The 18584-nt window shown below is 32.7% G+C and overlaps 2 protein-coding genes and 1 pseudogene across 2 annotated transcripts; 2 read left to right on the top strand and 1 right to left on the bottom strand.

The window, feature by feature from the left end:
* Positions 1 to 1320: 1320 nt before the first annotated feature.
* LOC137833884 (olee1-like protein) lies at positions 1321 to 2364 on the top strand. Its single transcript, XM_068641957.1, has 2 exons — positions 1321 to 1528; positions 1860 to 2364. Exons 1-2 carry the CDS (start codon positions 1369 to 1371, stop codon positions 2186 to 2188), a joined length of 489 nt encoding a protein of 162 aa, XP_068498058.1. The 5' UTR covers positions 1321 to 1368; the 3' UTR covers positions 2189 to 2364.
* A 12629-nt stretch (positions 2365 to 14993) lies between these two features.
* On the top strand, positions 14994 to 16012 carry LOC137833883 (olee1-like protein). Its single transcript, XM_068641956.1, has 2 exons — positions 14994 to 15201; positions 15478 to 16012. The coding sequence occupies exons 1-2, from the start codon at positions 15042 to 15044 to the stop codon at positions 15804 to 15806; spliced, it is 489 nt and encodes a 162-aa protein (XP_068498057.1). The 5' UTR covers positions 14994 to 15041; the 3' UTR covers positions 15807 to 16012.
* Positions 16013 to 16292: 280 nt separating this feature from the next.
* Positions 16293 to 18127, bottom strand: LOC137835202 (AAA-ATPase At3g50940-like; annotated as a pseudogene).
* Positions 18128 to 18584: the final 457 nt, after the last annotated feature.

Here is an 18584-nt window from a genome sequence, read left to right as displayed (position 1 = left end):
TTTTAGCTATTTTATAAAATATGTTTCTTTAAATTTCCTTCTCTAAATATTTAATCATTATTTAATCACTGTATTTTAAAAATTATTTTAAATGACAGAAACTCCTACATGATGTCACTTATAATAATTATTTAACATTTTCCCAATACATAAGTAATTAATTAGTGTAATATAATAAATAATAATAAAAACAATTTCCAACTTAAAAAAACAAAAAATATATAAAAAGTAAAATCGAAACTCCAAACTAAAAAATATTTAACTCATAAATTAATTACTTATATATGAATCTCATTAATTGGTTTTAAATATTTAGTGAGCTTCTTACTTTCATGTGACCTTCAAAGCATTACACTCAAAACACTCCATTTTCAAGATATCTATAATTGGATACGAGGAATAAGTATTAGTATTTTAATTTCTCCGTTTATTGACGAGGCAACTATAAATATTATGATATCAAACCCACGTGGTAATTATTATTATTATTATTATTGTTGAGTATTTAAAAATATTAGTGAAAGAAATATTAACTATTAAAATACTGATAATTTAAAAAAAAAATTAGACTGGACACGTATAATTTGGTCTCACTGGTTGTCATCTCTAGTGCAAAAATCATTCAAAAACAAATTTATTAAAACAGAGTATTTCAAAATAATTTCACCCGACAAAAAGAAGCTTCAAATTTGAATGTTAAAAAATTTATAATTAAACCTTTTCAACGTGTCTATTTTGAATAATGCAACATCATAATGCAATTGATTAATCGCTGTAGGGTGTTGGTTAGCTTAGTTGCATGGAGGAAGAAAAAAATATGACAAGTGTTTGAGCTTCATTTATAAAAGCTTTTGCTAACTTTCGTGGTGATTATTTTTATGAAGGTAATTTTAAAATTGTTATAATTTTATCTAAGATATTTACTTGCTCAAATAATAAAAGAAAAAATGTTACTTCGATTAATATTTCAAAATTTCTCTGTCTTTCTACATAGACTCATATTTGATTAAAAAATTGTTTTTCTTTCTACTCTTAATCGTTGTAATAGGAAATAAGTTACTCTTGTGTTATCAACCTATAACATAGCAAGACTCATAATAAAATGATGGTTCACTAAAATTAGGATATAGAAACTCAAATTATCTCTAAATTAGTTAGCAAATATGAAGAACGGATAATTTTGAAGAAGTTTTCAGCTTCCAAATATGGTGGAACCACATAATCACCACACACAAAAAGGAACATAACCTCACAAACAAAAAGGAACATAACCTCATCGGGTATAAAAGGATTCCATAACACTCTTATTCTTTCATCACAAGGGGAGCAACATCAATAACCAATAAAATCAATAATACCTTAATCACCATGGCAAGGTCATTTGCTGTTGTTGCCCTCTTTGTCTCAGCGGTGTGCTTCTCCTCTGCCTTGGCTCGTAAATCACCTGAAAAATTCTTCGTTGAAGGCAAGATTTATTGTGATCCTTGCCAATTCGCATTTGAGTCCAGACTCAGCTTCGCCTTGTCAGGTAAATCACATTTTCTACGTAAATCCCTCAGTAATTTTTTCTTGCTAAATCAATAAATTCTTATAGTGCTAACCTATAGTATCATATATTTATATTTATGTGTTACAATTGTGCATGCATGAGCTATAAATGTCATAACTTCATTCAAGTTTTACTTAGTAAGAGATTTTCATAAGATTCAGAAACTAGGGTTTATGATAAGTATCTATTATCAATTTCAACACCTGAGATTAATATTGAGCATGTGTTTCCACTCTAATACATTATATTAAGAAAAAGGAAGGTGTAACAGGTGAAGAATAATAACAAATGTTTGAACATGTGTTTGTAGGTGTGAATGTGACTTTGAAATGCATCAAGGAAGAGAATGATATAGTGTCATATCAAAAGAATAGCACAACTGATGCAAATGGCATGTATAGCATCCCTGTCCATGGTGATCACGAGGAAGAGATCTGTGTGGTGGTTGCAGACCCACCAAATGAGGGACAATGTAAAGAGGCAATGCCAAACAAGTCCGACAGGATCATCCTCACCAAAAACATGGGCGCCGCTTCTATGACACGCTATGTCAATCCCCTTGGGTTCATGACACAGACAACTGATTCACAATGCTTTGCCGTTGTTCAGGAACTAGGACTCGACAAACTTGATGATTAAGTGGAAGAGAGAAATGAATTAAACTACTACATCCACAAGAGAAAAACATAAAATATCATGTGATGTTGTTGGATCCGTTTGTCTTGTATCAATTTTAGTTAACCATTATCCATGATATGTGTTGTCTGCAAACAAATTGTTGATCAAATAAATGATATTTGGAGTTTGGTACTAAATTGTTCGTGATATTTCTTCTGCTAGAAAAATCCTCCTAAACTTCTATTAATTTCATATTAAAATAATAACTCAATTACACATTTTTTTCCTTTTAAACAAATATTTGTTTCAGAAATATACATTACTTGTTTCAAATTAAATAAACTAAATTGGAACTTTTACTTGAAAAACATGTCCATTATTTATGGATAATTATATCTCTTAATTTGATAATTTGTTTTTTCTCTGGTCAAAGAGTCTGTGCTAAGAAATTCCAAGATAATTGAAGGCCAATTGTCCAAAAGCATAAAAGTTACATCAATTCACTATTTCCATGTTCTTTTATAGAACTCTTTCCCTTTCAGAAACTTGTCCAAATCATTCACTATTTTCCTCATTAAGTTCTGCATCAATTGCAAGAGTCTTGAAAGTCATGGGGTGATCAAGTTTGATACTAGGAACTCTCCAATAACCTTTGTAATCAACTATCACTACAAAAAAAAAAATCAGTTTTAGCGACCACCAAATTTAGTCACTAAAATCATTATAATCAGTCGCAAAACATATTCGTGACTGAAACGGTCACCAAATAAAGATTTAAGTGAAAACCCTAGTTGCAAAGCATTTAGCGACCGAATTATAAATTGGTCGCAAATTTGCGACCGACATTTCGGTCGCTATTCTGTTGCAGAAAATTTGGTCACTAGAATTCAGGAACCAAATTAGCGACCAAATTTTTAGAAAAAATCAGTGACTAAATCGATGGCTGAAATAAAAGGTGGCAACAACCACCATTTTCGGTTGCCAATGGATTAAAATAATGAATTAAAAAATCTTGTGGTGGGTAATTTAATGGCTAAATGGAGACTCCTATAGCGATAGAATTGATTTCGGTGGCTAAATATTTTTCTAATTACAGCGATTGATTTTGTTTTAGTTGCTAAACAACAACTTTGTAAATATAGTCACCAAATCAGTTTCGGTGACTATTTTTATATGTATTATTAATACCTATTTAAAATGGTATTTTGACCTATTTATAGAAAAATTTCAAACTTGCTTATAGATACTCAAAATTCAATCCAACTAACTAGGAATGAACTTCAAATACATAGTTTAAGAAAAAGTTGTACACAAATTGAAAGTAAATCATATTACACAATGAAAACCATTGAAAATAAGTTAAAAAAGTCAAATTTATTATATAATTCAACATACAACTAATCTTCTTAACTGTCATCAATAATGTGGTCTCCTTTATGATGTCTATTTGTAGTAGGATCTGAAGAGCCAAATATGGGATTATTCATTTGAATGTGTTGTATGATGAGTTGCATATGCTTTTTTTTTTTTTGCGCATCAACTCGGCTTGTTTGTGCATGTGTCCACTCTGCTCTTCATGACTTTTCATCAATACCTCCATATTTTCCTATACACAATATGAAGTATAACAATATGATATATACAATAACATTTACGAGACTCAAAGAAGTATATAATGTTCCACTCGCTCTTATTCCATGCATGAATTGAATTGAAAGCAGATTAAAGAAGGATGTTAAATCGTCATTCTACTCCATCCACTACAAAAAAAAAATAAAAAATTAACGAGAGTTATATTTGGTGTTTCCGGCGATTTTAACCCCTGTTAAAGTACATTACTCATAGTTTGTTTTTCCCCTAGAAGATCCAACATTGTTAACAGATTACCAGTGGTTTCTACAAACCCTTGGAAAATAATTACTTTCCGGCGATTTTGAGACCCCCTTTATTTCTGGCAGTTTTCGAATCCCCGTTACTGCTAAGAGGTGCATATATAAAAAAATAGGTGACAAATAATAAAAATATTAACGATTTTCCTCTACAAGCCATGTTGTTAAATAAACTTGTTATGTACACTCAGATAATATGATTGTAAGAAGGAAAAAAATGTAATGCTTCAACAAGCATGACATAAGTATTTTGTTTGAAAAAATGTAACACTTTTAAATTTTAGTAACTACACATTTGTTTCTGACCTTAATCTATCAAAATTCTAATTTAAATTTCCAGATCGGAGTACAAAGTGCTAGTAATATACCTATTTTATATATTTAAACCTCAAATGTAGACATTTTATAATGAACTAAAAAATAGACGTGGTATTAAATAAGATGTAAATGGTATTAAATAGTTAAATTAACTGAATTTGTAAATGGAAAACAAAATGATATTGTGTTTGGTTATTTTTTAATCTTAGAACCTTGCTCTTGAGATCATAGACTATATAGTTCCAAAAAAAGGTCAAGTTTGTTTTAAAATTAGGAAAAAGGCAAGTTGAAAAAATATAATAAAAAAGAAATAAATGGAAACAATTCCAAAAAAATCTTGAAGTTCTTTATATAATTGGCTTCCACCTTCAAAAGACTTTTGTCCCATTTTTCTCACATGTGACTCTACAAAAAGGAAGAGAAAGTAAAGTACCGGTTTTTCTCTTCCTTGTTAACCTTCTTCGTGTACCATACAAATAAAACAATGCCCACAAATAACTAAAACCTATGAAATCTCAAAAAGTGAATAGTTCCAACTAAATAACATTCTTTGGCTATGATTCTTGATGATGATGGGGTTAATTCATATGCTTGAATTTTTCTTAAAAAGAACACAAGAAGAAATAAATTAAACTTACACTAAGTGTTAATGACAATTATAGACTTTATTAGAATTGAACTTACACCAATTTCCTTCGCTTCATCACTCACAAATGCTCCATTAGCATGCTATCCATATATCTACTCTACTAACCTTGTAGCCACACTTCATTTCCTATTAAAATGAAGAAAAATTATATGACACGTGATAAGAGAGATTAAAACATAAATTTGACATGAACATATGTATTACTGTCACCATTTCATCTCTTTTCCTTGCAATACTCTTGGATCCATCCATGTGACCAATGGTTTGCTTTGTCCTATTCTCTTTATTTTTTAGAACATTTTCCTAATCATCAACATATAAAAATTAATAAATTTGAATATAAATGTCTAAAAAATGTTTTAGTTATACCTTCATTTTTTTAATTTAGACGGTAATCCACAAAAGAAGCCCAATGATCTCTATCTATACCTTCATTTTGCTTTTTCTGATTTATCACATGAATAAAACAACTTTAGCTAGCATATCTTACCTTAGACCAGGATCACTTACACAAGGTGTGAAAAACCAGCCATGTGTGCAGCTGTAACTTGAGTATATAATCTGCAACCATTATTAGGATTTATCAATGATCACAATCCATTATTAGGAGACATGGTGGCTATTAGACTGTTAACACTTGTGCTAATATGTTAATCTCAAATATCATGCTGCGAAAAAGAAAAAAAAAAGAAAGAAAGAATATATTACCATTTAAAAACTGTGACATCAAATTAAGTAAACTAAAGCAAGCAAAAAAGAAGGAAATTTATAAAACACGTTACACAACTTCATAGCTTTAATACCTTATTTGAAATTGGAAGCCATATATGAAGGATGTGTGCATTTGGGAGCCACATATTCTATGCTCAAGAAAACAAGCCTAACCAATTCATATACAGAGCTAAAACGCATTAATGATATGAGAAACTAGACAATAACCTGATCAAGAGTGAACTCTTCTGCAGGCTTCAAACAATGCGGTAGCTTCACAGATGTGCTTCTGGCATTGCAAGTGAAACTCGCCAACTGCATTGAAAAACATATTATACCAATTTAATATATGTGAGCCAGCAAAGAGAACTCAATAAAAGTATATATTCGTATAAAACCCAAATTCAACACAACATTTCTAAGAGTTCAAAAAACATATAAACTATAAGCAAAATGCATAAAACCTATCCAAACGCTTGACAGTTTCAGTACTAGCCCTTTGCAGAGTTCTTTCTCTTAATAGCAGACCTCCATGCAAACGGAAATGACCCACCCTGAAAAATATCAGAAAGACAAATTAGTACATAGACCCAACATTCGTTTAACCCATTATTTCCAAGCTTATGAAGGCTTACCCAGTTAAAACTCCTAGAAAGGTCATTGCATGTACCCAACGGTGATTCATTTAATGATGTATGAAGCACAATTTGGGTTGGGGTTGTGGGAGAAATCTGGAATCACAGAAACTCTATCATTTTCAATAGAAGGGTGGCTAACGTGTCAGAAGTGTGTGCAATGGTGCAAACAAAAGTGTGATCTTAGATTTCTGCAAAATGTCGTTCTGCCTTGTTTTCCTTCTCTAGCTGGTGCTTGGAACCTTTGGAATGTATGAGAATGGTTTCTTAACGTATGTTAGATTTTTAGTAAGATTCGTGTTTTGGATTGGTTAGTTTGGTGGTTTTAGGTTAGAAGTTGTTCATTGTATATTTTGTATAAGGGTTGGACTACCCATGAAGTGGTTTGCATTTATTTAATTTTTATTATTGATAAAAAAAAATTGTATCCAACTATATGATCCTACCGAAGGAACTGACTCTCGAACCAGTGTGCGAAGTTCTGTAAAACATCCTAATACCCAACCAATTGTACCATCACCTCCAACAACCTGTTTTGAGATTGCCAAAATATAGTAATATATATATATATATATATATATTATCGAATATTTGTATCAGTACGTACTATAATTCCAATTATGTGCAATCAATCACATTTTTAACTTAGAAATTAAAGAAATAACTGCATAATCAATCACTTGGCAATCATACCTCATGTATTTCAGTTTTATGGAGGAGGGAAAAATAGAATAAGTAACAAATCCTCTTCTAAGTATAATAACTTCCCATTTTTTTAATCCATACCGTACAAATTCATCAGGCTTCAAATATGATAAGTCAAAAACCTGCACCGTACAACCAAACAACAGTTTCAATATGTAAAGTCGAACAAAGTTATAGAGAAAATAATAGCAGAAGTAAAAATTCGAACCACAAAACCACATCTAAAGAGTAACTTGAATTTCACATACACGTCAAATAAAAAAAAAATAGTTAAGTAACAAGGTGATTCTCAAAGCAATTGCATTGTCTATAGCTAGTAGAATCCTTCAAATCTACTCTTCTTCTCTCAGTTCAGAAGTTTCAGCGTCTCACTAACAAGATCCGATTAATTTCACAATTTTCTCTGCTTAGCGACAAGTGATTCATGAAACATAGATAAAATTTGGAATAAAATACATAAATTTTTATTTTAGCTCTTTTATAAAATATGTTTCTTTAAATTTCCGTTCTCTAAATTTTTAATCATTATTTTTAGTCTATAATATTAATATTAAAATAAATAATATTTATTTTAGATATTTAAAAAAATATTTTAAATGACACAAATTCCTACATGAATATATGTCACTTATAATATACTATTTTAGATATTTTAAACTTATTTTAAATGACATAATAATTATTTAACTTTTTTTAATACATAATAATTAATTAGTGTAATATAATAAATAATAATAAAATAAAATTTCCAGCTTAAAAAATAAAAATTATAAAAAGTAAACTCGAAACTCGAAACTCAAAAATATTTAACACATAAATTAATTACTTATATATGAATCTCATTAATTAGTTTTAATATTTTAGTGACCTTCAGACCTTCAAAGCATTACACTTATCTGAGGATGACAAAAACGAACAAAAATAGTTTCTCGAGGCGTGAGTAATCACTGTCCGTAAGGACTTATCCGCGATGTATTGCGCAAGTCCCCCAGGATACAACAGGAACTTCCCGGAGATTTCCGAGGATCAGAACTAGCAAGTTTCTCTTTATTTGAGTAATACTCAAATCAAACCCAGAATTATTATAATAATAAAATATTGAAGAGAGAGAAAGAAAAAGAAAAAGTGAAGAATGGAGAAGAAGGAGAAGAAGCACGGTAGAGGGTTTCAAGAGGATGAAGAACCGTGAGTGAGGGTTGTTTGAAGCAAGAGGATGGAATGTGGTATTTATAGATGAAAAAACCCAAAGTTACCGCATCTTCAAACCCTAACGGAGCCGTGACCGTCGCCGGAGTTGGAGGAAGACCCACGAGAAAGGAGGAGCCAACCACCCACGAATCTCGCAACGTTCTCCAACGTTCTCCAGATTCCACACGATCAGCAGAGCGAAGGCGTGAGCGTTCCCAGTCGTGCGGCTACGATTCTGGGTGGAAGGGGCAACGTCGCGCGATAACCTCGGAGCAAATCCGGTCTTCGCTGAACCTCCGCGATCTCCTCCAACGGTCACTGAAGAAATCTAGGGTTTTACCACTTACTCTGTTTTCGTTTCACACACTCTGTTTTTCGTTTTTATTTTGCTATATTAGGTTCTTGTTTACAACAATCCCCCACATATTGCAAAAGATAAAACATAGAAATATTGAAAGAAATTAATACTGGGTTTATCTAAGATGTAATGCATCAGAACTAGTATAGCAAGCTATATGAACCAGTCTTAGATTGATGAATGTAACACACAGTGTAGTTGGTATAGCAAGCTATATGAACCAAGACACTTAGTATGTGTTAGAGGTTTATCAATCACAATACACCCTCACATTACTTGTTGTTATCGCTGTGTTGCGCTACTAGGCCATGCGCGTGCCCGGTATTCACGAGTGCTATAGAGATCTTGCCAAGATCTCATGCAAGCGGCCCCACTTGATACTCATATAGGTGATTTCATCAAGTGTATGCTGTAAATTATACACCACCCATAAGGGATATGAAAATCATTAGAACTTTGTAAATCGTTAAAACTCTTTTACCTCTGAATTTTAACCACAAAGTTTATCCTCTCGATAATGCAGTATCTAGCACTTTCACACACACCATAGGAATGGACAAAATTGATTTAAAATCAATTTTAGTGCTAGTAGAACTAACAAGTGACTTGTTTTTACCCACATGAATCTTATTCATGGGATCTCCAATCACAAAGGTTGGGTTTCCATCACTTGTTTGTTTGCAAGTGGCTTAAGTCCCATTCCCCTCGATGTTTCTAAAATCATTTTTCTCCCTAGGGGTTTTGTCAGAGGATCTGCCAGATTCCGTTCTGACTTGACATAGTCAATAGAAATCGTTCCACTCTTTAACAGCTGTTTCACCAAATTGTGTCTTAATTGTATATGTCTATTCTTTCCATTATAGCTCTTAGTTTTAGCTATAGCTATTGCCGATTGGCAATCACAATGCATTGATACAGATGGGGTTGGTTTCATTCCTAAAGGAATGTTTGCTAAGAAGTTTTTCAACCACTCAGCTTCACTACCAGCCATTTCTAGAGCAACAAACTTAGATTCCATTGTTGATCTTGCAATAATAGTTTGCCTGGCTGATCTCCATGTAACTGCACCACCCCCAAGTGTAAATACATAACCACTAGTGGATTTTGTCTCATCTGAATCAGAGATCCAGTTAGCATCACTGTACCCTTCTAGCACAGCGGGAAATCCACTATATTCAATGGCATAATCCATTGTACCTCTCAAGTATTTCATGAGTCTCGCAAGTGCTTCCCAATGATCCTGACTAGGACATTGAGTGTATCTACTCAATCTACCTACTGCATAAGCAATATCTGGTCTAGAAAAGCTCATTAAATGCAATAAGCTCCCAATTATCTGGGCATACTGAGTTTGAGAAATAGATTCTCCTCTGTTCTTCTTTAATTTAGAGTTAGCATCATAAGGAGTACTCACTGACTTAAAGTCATAGTAACCAAACTTCTTTAGAAGTTTCTCAGTGTATTTTTCTTGGGATAGTAATATACTATCTCCCTTCCTTATGATTTTAACTCCTAGAATCACACTTGCTTCACCCATGTCTTTCATTTCAAACTTAGATCCAAGAAACAATTTTGTTTTAAAAACTATATCATTGCATGTACCAAATATTAGCATGTCATCCACATACAAACATATAATGACATATTCACCATTTTCAGATCTAGAATACACACATTTATCAGCATCATTGGTAGAAAAACCTTCACAAAGTAAAACATTATCAAGTTTTTCATGCCATTGTTTTGGTGCTTGTTTCAAACCATACAAAGATTTTAAAAGTTTGCATACCTTTTCCTTTTGACCTGTGACTACACAACCTTCAGGTTGAGTCATATAAATTTCCTCTTCTAATTCACCATTCAGAAAAGTTGTTTTAACATCCATTTGGTGAATTACTAACTTATGGATAGATGCTAAGGCTAGCAATACACGAATAGAGGAAATCCTAGTAACAGGTGCAAAAGTATCAAAGTAATCTATGTTATGTTTTTGAGTAAACCCTTTAGCAACTAATCTTGCCTTATATTTCTCTATGGATCCATCAGGATGGTACTTCTTCTTAAAGATCCACTTACAACCAATGGGTTTTGCTCCTTTAGGCAGATCTACTAAGGTCCACGTATTATTTTTCTTAATTGATTCAAGCTTAGTTTTAATGGCCTTATCCCAATGTTTAGCATCAGGAGCACTAGTAGCTTCTACAAAACTTATTGGATCATTCTCAACTAGATAAGTATAAAAGTCATCTCCAAAAGATGTTTCCTTTCTCTATCTTTTACTTCTCCTAACATCCTCACTCAAGGTATCATTAGCACTATCTATAGGTTGTTCAGATGTACCACTACTCTTTAGAGGAAAGATGTGTTCAAAGAACTCAGCGTTTTTTGTCTCTACTATAGTGTTGCGTTCAATTATATCACTATTAAGAACTAGAAACCTATAGGCAGCACTATGTTCTGCATATCCTAAGAACATACAATCAGATGTTTTAGAGCCTATTTTCCTTTTCTTAGGATCAGGTAACATCACTTTAGCTAAACTCCCCCACACTCTTAGGTATTTCAAATTAGGTTGATAACCTTTCCACAACTCATATGGTGTTTTACCAGTTTTCCTATGTGGTATCCTATTTTGTAAAAAACACGCAGTAAGCAGAGATTCACCCCATAAATTATCAGGAGCATTAGAACTAATAAGCATGGCATTCATCATTTCTTTAAGAGTCCTATTTTTCCTTTCAGCTACTCCATTAGACTCAGGTGAATATGGTGGGGTTACTTCATGAATAATACCTTCTTTTACACAATAGTCATTAAATAAAACATATTCACCACCTCTATCTGATCTAATTCTCTTAATTTTCTTATTAAGTTGATTTTCTACTTCCGCTTTATAAGTTAAAAACATGTCAAAAGCTTCATCCTTATGTTTAATTAGATACACTTTGGTGTATCTAGAAAAAGCATCTATAAAAGTTACAAAATAATTTTTACCACCTCTAGACATGGTTTGTTTTAAATCAGCAAGGTCGGTATGAATTAAACCAAGAATTTCAGTTTGACGTTCTACAGAGTGACATGTTTTCTTCGTTATTTTAGATTCTACGCATACATCACATTTACTACTTTGTTTGTCATGCATGTTGATTAATCCTAGTCGTTGCAATTTTATAACATACGAAGAATTCACATGTCCTAATCTAGCATGCCATATATCATACGAGTCAACAATATAAGCAGAAGATTTAGATTCATTCATAATTTCAGAAATGTTTAATACAAAAAGGCCTTGATCACAATATCCCTTTCCCACAAAAACATTGTTTTTTGTCATAACAATCTTGTCAGATTCAAATGACACTTTAACCCCAACTTTGCTTAGTAATGCCACAGAGACCAAATTAACTCTAATTGATGGCACATGTAGCACATCATTCAAAGCTAGAGTTTTACCAGATGTGAGCTTCAGAAGAACTTTTCCTTTTCCTAGGACAGGAGTTGTCCTGGAGTCACCGAGATATACTTGTTCTTCTCCATCCCCCACACTTGTGTAGGAGGTGAACACATTTCTGTTTGCACAGATGTGTCTGGTAGCCCCAGAGTCTACCACCCATTTGCTCACATTTGTCACAAGGTTTACTTGTGAAACGACTGCCACAATAGTATCTTCCCCATCGGCTAGATTTGTCTTAGGAGGATAGTCGTTTTTAGCCCTATGTCTGCACTGAGGTGCATGGCCTGGCTTTCCACAGACAAAGCAATTTCCTTTTTTCTTGAAAGTGGGGTTAGTTCCACTGGGACGAGAGAATTTGTTATTAGGTTTCTTTTTGTGATCAAATTTTTTCTCGTACCTTTTTGGAGCTGGTTTGTCTTCTATCACGTTTGCTTTGGCAAACAAAGCTTTGGCCTTTGCAGCAACGCACTCCTTCCTGTTTGTGTCTTCAATGATGATGTGGGTGATCAAATCTGATAGAGACATCTGTTTCTGTCTGTGCTTCAGTTGTTGTTTGTAATCCATCCAAGACTGCGGAAGCTTTTCGATCAAGAGTTCGGACACGAATTCATCTGGCAATTTTATGCTTTCAGTTTTGATATCTTCAATCAGCTTGTGATATTCGTTTATTTGGATTTTGATGTCTTTGCCTTCGATCATCTCCCAGCGGTAGTATTTTGCAATTACGAACCTTTGTCTGACGATGTCTTCGGCAATATATTTGAGGATAAGAGAATCCCAAATATCTTTCGCATTCTTATAAGAAGCATAAACATCGAACAGATCGTTAGATAACACATTGAGTAAAGTGTGACGACATACCTTATTCGCATGGGTCCAGTCGTCAACTTGTTTCGCAGCCGTGGTGGAGTCGGGTTTGGCAGTTGTAAGTGCATGAGCAACTCTGTACATGTCCAATAGGGTGGACACGCGTTCTTGCCAACGTCGGAAGTTCTGACCGGTGAAGACTTCAATTTTGGAGACGTCCGGAAATGGTTTCGCAAAAATGGTTTGCGTTGCGGAAACAACATTTGATGTTTCCGGAGCAGTGTTGTCGTTGTTGTTCGGATTTTCAGCCATAAGTCCTTACGATTTTAGTTAAATTGGCTTTAAAACGAACAAAAATAGTTTCTCGAGGCGTGAGTACTCACTGTCCGTAAGGACTTATCCGCGATGTATTGCGCAAGTCCCCCAGGATACAACAGGAACTTCCCGGAGATTTCCGAGGATCAGAACTAGCAAGTTTCTCTTTATTTGAGTAATACTCAAATCAAACCCAGAATTATTATAATAATAAAATATTGAAGAGAGAGAAAGAAAAAGAAAAAGTGAAGAATGGAGAAGAAGGAGAAGAAGCACGGTAGAGGGTTTCAAGAGGATGAAGAACCGTGAGTGAGGGTTGTTTGAAGCAAGAGGATGGAATGCGGTATTTATAGATGAAAAAACCCAAAGTTACCGCATCTTCAAACCCTAACGGAGCCGTGACCGTCGCCGGAGTTGGAGGAAGACCCACGGGAAAGGAGGAGCCAACCACCCACGAATCTCGCAACGTTCTCCAGATTCCACACGATCAGCAGAGCAAAGGCGTGAGCGTTCCCAGTCGTGCGGCTACGATTCTGGGTGGAAGGGGCAACGTCGCGCGATAATCTCGGAGCAAATCCGGTCTTCGCTGAACCTCCGCGATCTCCTCCAACGGTCACTGAAGAAATCTAGGGTTTTACCACTTACTCTGTTTTCGTTTCACACACTCTGTTTTTCGTTTTTATTTTGCTATATTAGATTCTTGTTTACAACACTTCAGACCTTCAAAGCATTACACTTATCTGATGACAAAACACTCCATATTCATGAAATCTGTAGTGTAATGAATATTAAATGAATATTTTTAATGATACTTTCTATTAATGAATATGAGGATACGTACGAGTATTTTAATTTCTTGTTTGCTAATTGACGCAAATATGAATATTATTATCAAACCAGCGTGCTAACTATTGCTAGTGTTGAGTATTTAAAATATTAAGTGATCAAAATAAAGTAATTGATGAAAAAATATTAATCATTAAAATTTTTATTCAAATTTAATTTTATGTATTTATAATTTTTTATTTGACATATAAATTGAAGTTGTTTTTAAAAATATTTTTTTTAACTTATACTTTGTGGTGCAAACTCATCTAAATTTGTTTTTAGAAGAAATAAACACATATATTTGCATTAATATTTTATTGTACAATTTTATTTGAATTGTACTTTAAAATTATTTTTTATTTGAGTTTATATTTTAAAGAATTGGTTTTAATGAATTTTATTTAAAAATAAAAAATAAAATAAAAGCAAATTTATTTTAGACAGGACACGAATAGTTGCTCTCACTGGTTGTCATCTCTAGTGAAAAGTCATTCTAAAGAAAATTTATTAAAGCAAAGTATTTTAAAATAATTTCACCCGACAAAAAGAAGCTTCAAATTTGAGTGTTAAAAAATTTATAATTAAACCTTTTTAACGTGTCTACTTTAAGTAATGCAACATCACAATGCAATTGATTAATCGCTATAGGGTGTTGGTTAGGTTAGTTATATAGATCTATATTTTAGTAAAATAATATTTTTTCTTATACTCTTAACCGTTGTAATCTAGAATAATTTACTCTTGCTTGTCAACATATAAGAACTCATAATAAAATGTGTTGTTCACTAAATTGGTTGGCAAACTCTAATTGTCTCTAAATTGGTTGGCAAATATGAAGAAAAACTAATTTTGAAGAAGTTTTCAGCTTCTAAATATGGTGGAACAACTTAGTGACCACACATAAAAAGAAAGAGAATCTCATGCATGGAGTATAAAAGGATTCCATAGCACCCTTATTCTCTCATCACAAGGGGAGCAACATCAATAACCAAAAAAATCAATAATACATTAATCACCATGGCAAGGTCATTTGTTGTTGTTGCCCTCTTTGTCTCAGTGGTGTGCTTTTCCTCTGCATTGGCTCGTAAATCACCTGAAAAATTCTTTGTTGAAGGCAAGATTTATTGTGATCCTTGCCAATTCGCATTTGAGTCTAGACTCAGCTTCGCCTTATCAGGTAAATCACATTTTCTGTGTAGATTTGTCAATAATAAATAAATTCTTATAGTACTAACCTACATTATCATATATTTATATTTATATATCATATATTTATGTGTTATAAAATTTTTCATAAGATTTAGAAACTAGGGTTTATGATAAGTATCTATTATCAATTTCAACACCTGAGATTAATACTGAGAATGTGCTTTTACTCTAGTACATAATATTAAGAACAAGGAAGGTGTAACAGGTGAAGAATAATAACAAATGTTTGAACATGTGTTTGTAGGTGTAAATGTGACTTTGAAATGCATCAAGGAAGAGAATGATATAGTGTCATATTTGAAGAATAGCACAACTGATGCAAATGGCATGTACAACATCCCTGTTCGTGGTGATCACGAGGAAGAGATCTGTATGGTGGTTGCAGACCCACCAAATGAGGGACAATGTAAAGAAGCAATGCCAAACAAGTCTGACAGAATCATCCTCACCAAAAACATGGGTGCCGCTTCTATGACACGCTATGTCAATCCCCTTGGGTTCATGACACAGACAACTGATTCACAATGCTTTTCCGTTGTTCATGAACTAGGACTCGACAACCTTGATGATTAAGTGGAAGAGAGAAATAAATTAAACTTCATCCATAATAGGAAAACAAAATTATCATGTGATGTTGTTGAATCAGTTTGTCTTGTATCAATTTTAGTTAACCATTATCCATGATATGTGTTTTCTGTAAACAAATTATTTATCAAAAAATGATATTTGGAGTTTGGTACTAAATTGCCTGTGAAATTCCTTCTACTGGAAAATTCCTGCTAAACTTCTGTTAATTTCATATTAAAATAATAACTCCTTTGTTACATCTTTTTTTCCTTTCAAACAAATATCCATTTCACAAATATACATTACTTGTTTCAAATTAAATAAACTAAATTGGAACTTTTATTTGAAAAACATGTCCATTATTTACTGATAATTATATCTCTTAATTTGTTAATTTGTTTTTTCTCTGATCAAAGAATTTGTGTTGAGAAATTCCAAGATAATTGAAGGCCAATTGCTCAAAAGCAAAAAAGTTACAACAATTCACTATTTTCATGTTCTTTTATAGATCACTTTCCCTTTCACAAATTTGTCCAAATCATTCACTATTTTCCTCATTAAGTTCTGCATCAATTGCAAGAGTCTTGAGAAAGTCATGGGGTCACCAAGTTTGATACCAGGAACTTTCCATTAACCTCTGTAATCAATCGTGTGAAGCTTCACTGCCTCATTGTCTTGTTTGATGGCATTGGCTTTCTCCAACACGTATGAAAAAAATATGAACTAAAAATTTTCTCCTTGTGTTTCTTTGGAAAACTTAGCTCAGAGTACCTTATTTCTAACCTTAAAGAGGAATTTATATCACGATTCTTATTTTGGATTGACTCAGCTTACTTACATATATATTTCCACCTTATTTGAATCCCCTTCAAACTCATCAATCCACTTCTTCATCTCTATCCACACCGAATGATAGATTTTTATCATTCTTAGATTTCCTTGCTTTGACTCTTTTTGTTGAAGATGAGAAGCTTTGATGTATCAAATCATCATGGAACCTGAAGTTGTGCTGTGTTTTAGGTTTGAGTTTAGTTATGGGGTTTAGAATCTTTGTAAGATTAGTCTTGATTCCTAGAGAAAGCTTGTTTCAATCTATTTTAAAGAACTAAGTGTTTTTTCCATGCAAAGGGAAAAATAATCGATTAAAGTTTCGAGACAATCGGTTGTTTATCACTTAGCTGGCAAAGGAGTTTTGAAACTGTTTTTTGGAATCAGTTGTGTAACTGCGGAAACCATTCAACCGGTTATATCGTGGTTTCAACCGATTAAAAGTGAGATTTCATAAAAGTATTTTTGAAAACCTGTTTTAACTAATTCAGTTGTTCAAATCTGCCTTAAACGATAGTTTTTCAAAGGTTATAAATATAGCCTTCTTTCAAAAGTTTCACGTGAGAGAAATGTTAGAAGTTTTACACTTTGATTTGAGATCAAAAAGAGAGATTACAATCTATTTGTGAAAAGGAGTTTTTCAAGTTTAGCAAGATTGCTTTTAAGCTTTGCTGTGATTCAAGAACTGATCATAGGACTTCTGGTTTACTGATCCCAGGTGTTTTCTACCCTGTCTTAGTTTCTTGTAATTGTTCATATTACATTTTGTAAATGTGTTTGTAAAATCCTGTAAAGTCAGTGTGATTCTGGCTTGAGGTGTATGTTGTGTTCAAAGAGGGTGAGTAGGTCTTGTGGTTTCAACATCACCTCTTTGTGGGTGTTTGTAATTTGTGTTTGGTTACATAGTGGAATACTCAATGGTTTGACTGAGGACTGGATGTAGCTCAGGGATGGAGTGAATCAATATAAACCTTGTGTGTAAATCTCTCTCTCTCTCTCTCAACTCTCTAACTGTTTGATATTTTCGCTGCCATAAACAACCGATTAAATCGTGTTTTAACTGATTAAATTTCTGATATATTTCTGTTAGACTGTTTGATTGACTTTCTGGAATGCTTATCTGAGTTGATTGATAAAGGTTCATTCTAAAGTAAAGTAATTGGGAAAATCTTTCAGAAACAATTCACCTCCCTCTTGTTTAAGCCATCAATTCTAACACTTTTGAGATGAGAGAGTGGTTTTGGTGGATAGCCCTCTACAGCCTCAAACACTAGGTTTCTGGACATGCCTTGAAATTCTTCAATGACAACAGTGAGTCGGGTGGAGAACTTGGGAGATAGATTGTGAAATCCCGAGTGAAAAATATCCAAGACTTCTTGAGAAATGAATTCATTGGTAATAGTTCTCTCAGTCCTAACTCGTACGAGAACACTTTTGATCAACATAGCTGAAGGTGCAAAGGAGGCGACAACTGATAAAAAGAACTTGTTATTGGACATTGTAGTACCGTAAATCCAAGAATTGAGAGGACAAAACACACCACATATTTTTTATTCTAATCAATTAAGTATTTTTTTTATATAATCAATTATTTTTAAAATATAAAATTGTTAATTTGTATAGGGAAATTTATTTTTAAAAAAAGTATTTTTTAAAAAAATATATAGTTAAAAATTAAAATTTTAAGATTGAACTTTATGAAAAAAAAATTAGCTATTTTAAAAATATTTGACAAAATAAAGATAAGTCTTAAGAAGGGTCTAAAATTAAAAAAAAAAAACTTAATATGATTCTGAATCTTGACGATAAAATATTATATTTCAAGTTTCTTTTGGGTCTTAACAGTAAACTACAAAACTAACTTTTTTATATATTGAAAAAATTGAAATACAAATAAAAAATTATAAAAAGTGCATTCTAATATAACTAATTTAAAACTAACTCGGGAGAGTAGAC

The sequence above is a fragment of the Phaseolus vulgaris genome, chromosome 5 (assembly GCF_000499845.2).
Source record: "Phaseolus vulgaris cultivar G19833 chromosome 5, P. vulgaris v2.0, whole genome shotgun sequence".
NCBI classification, from domain to species: Eukaryota; Viridiplantae; Streptophyta; class Magnoliopsida; order Fabales; family Fabaceae; genus Phaseolus; species Phaseolus vulgaris.
The sequence above is the reverse complement of the archived record's forward strand: the minus strand, read 5'-3'. Positions and strand labels throughout refer to the sequence as shown.

What these genes read in the sequence shown, in the direction of transcription:
- LOC137833884 (XM_068641957.1), top strand. Translation starts at nt 1,369, where the DNA reads ATGGCAAGGTCATTTGCTGTTGTTGCCCTCTTTGTCTCAGCGGTGTGC. An exon ending in ACTCAGCTTCGCCTTGTCAG is followed by an intron (nt 1,529 to 1,859) that starts GTAAATCACATT and finishes ATGTGTTTGTAG; the next exon opens with GTGTGAATGTGACTTTGAAA.
- LOC137833883 (XM_068641956.1), top strand. Translation starts at nt 15,042, where the DNA reads ATGGCAAGGTCATTTGTTGTTGTTGCCCTCTTTGTCTCAGTGGTGTGC. An exon ending in ACTCAGCTTCGCCTTATCAG is followed by an intron (nt 15,202 to 15,477) that starts GTAAATCACATT and finishes ATGTGTTTGTAG; the next exon opens with GTGTAAATGTGACTTTGAAA.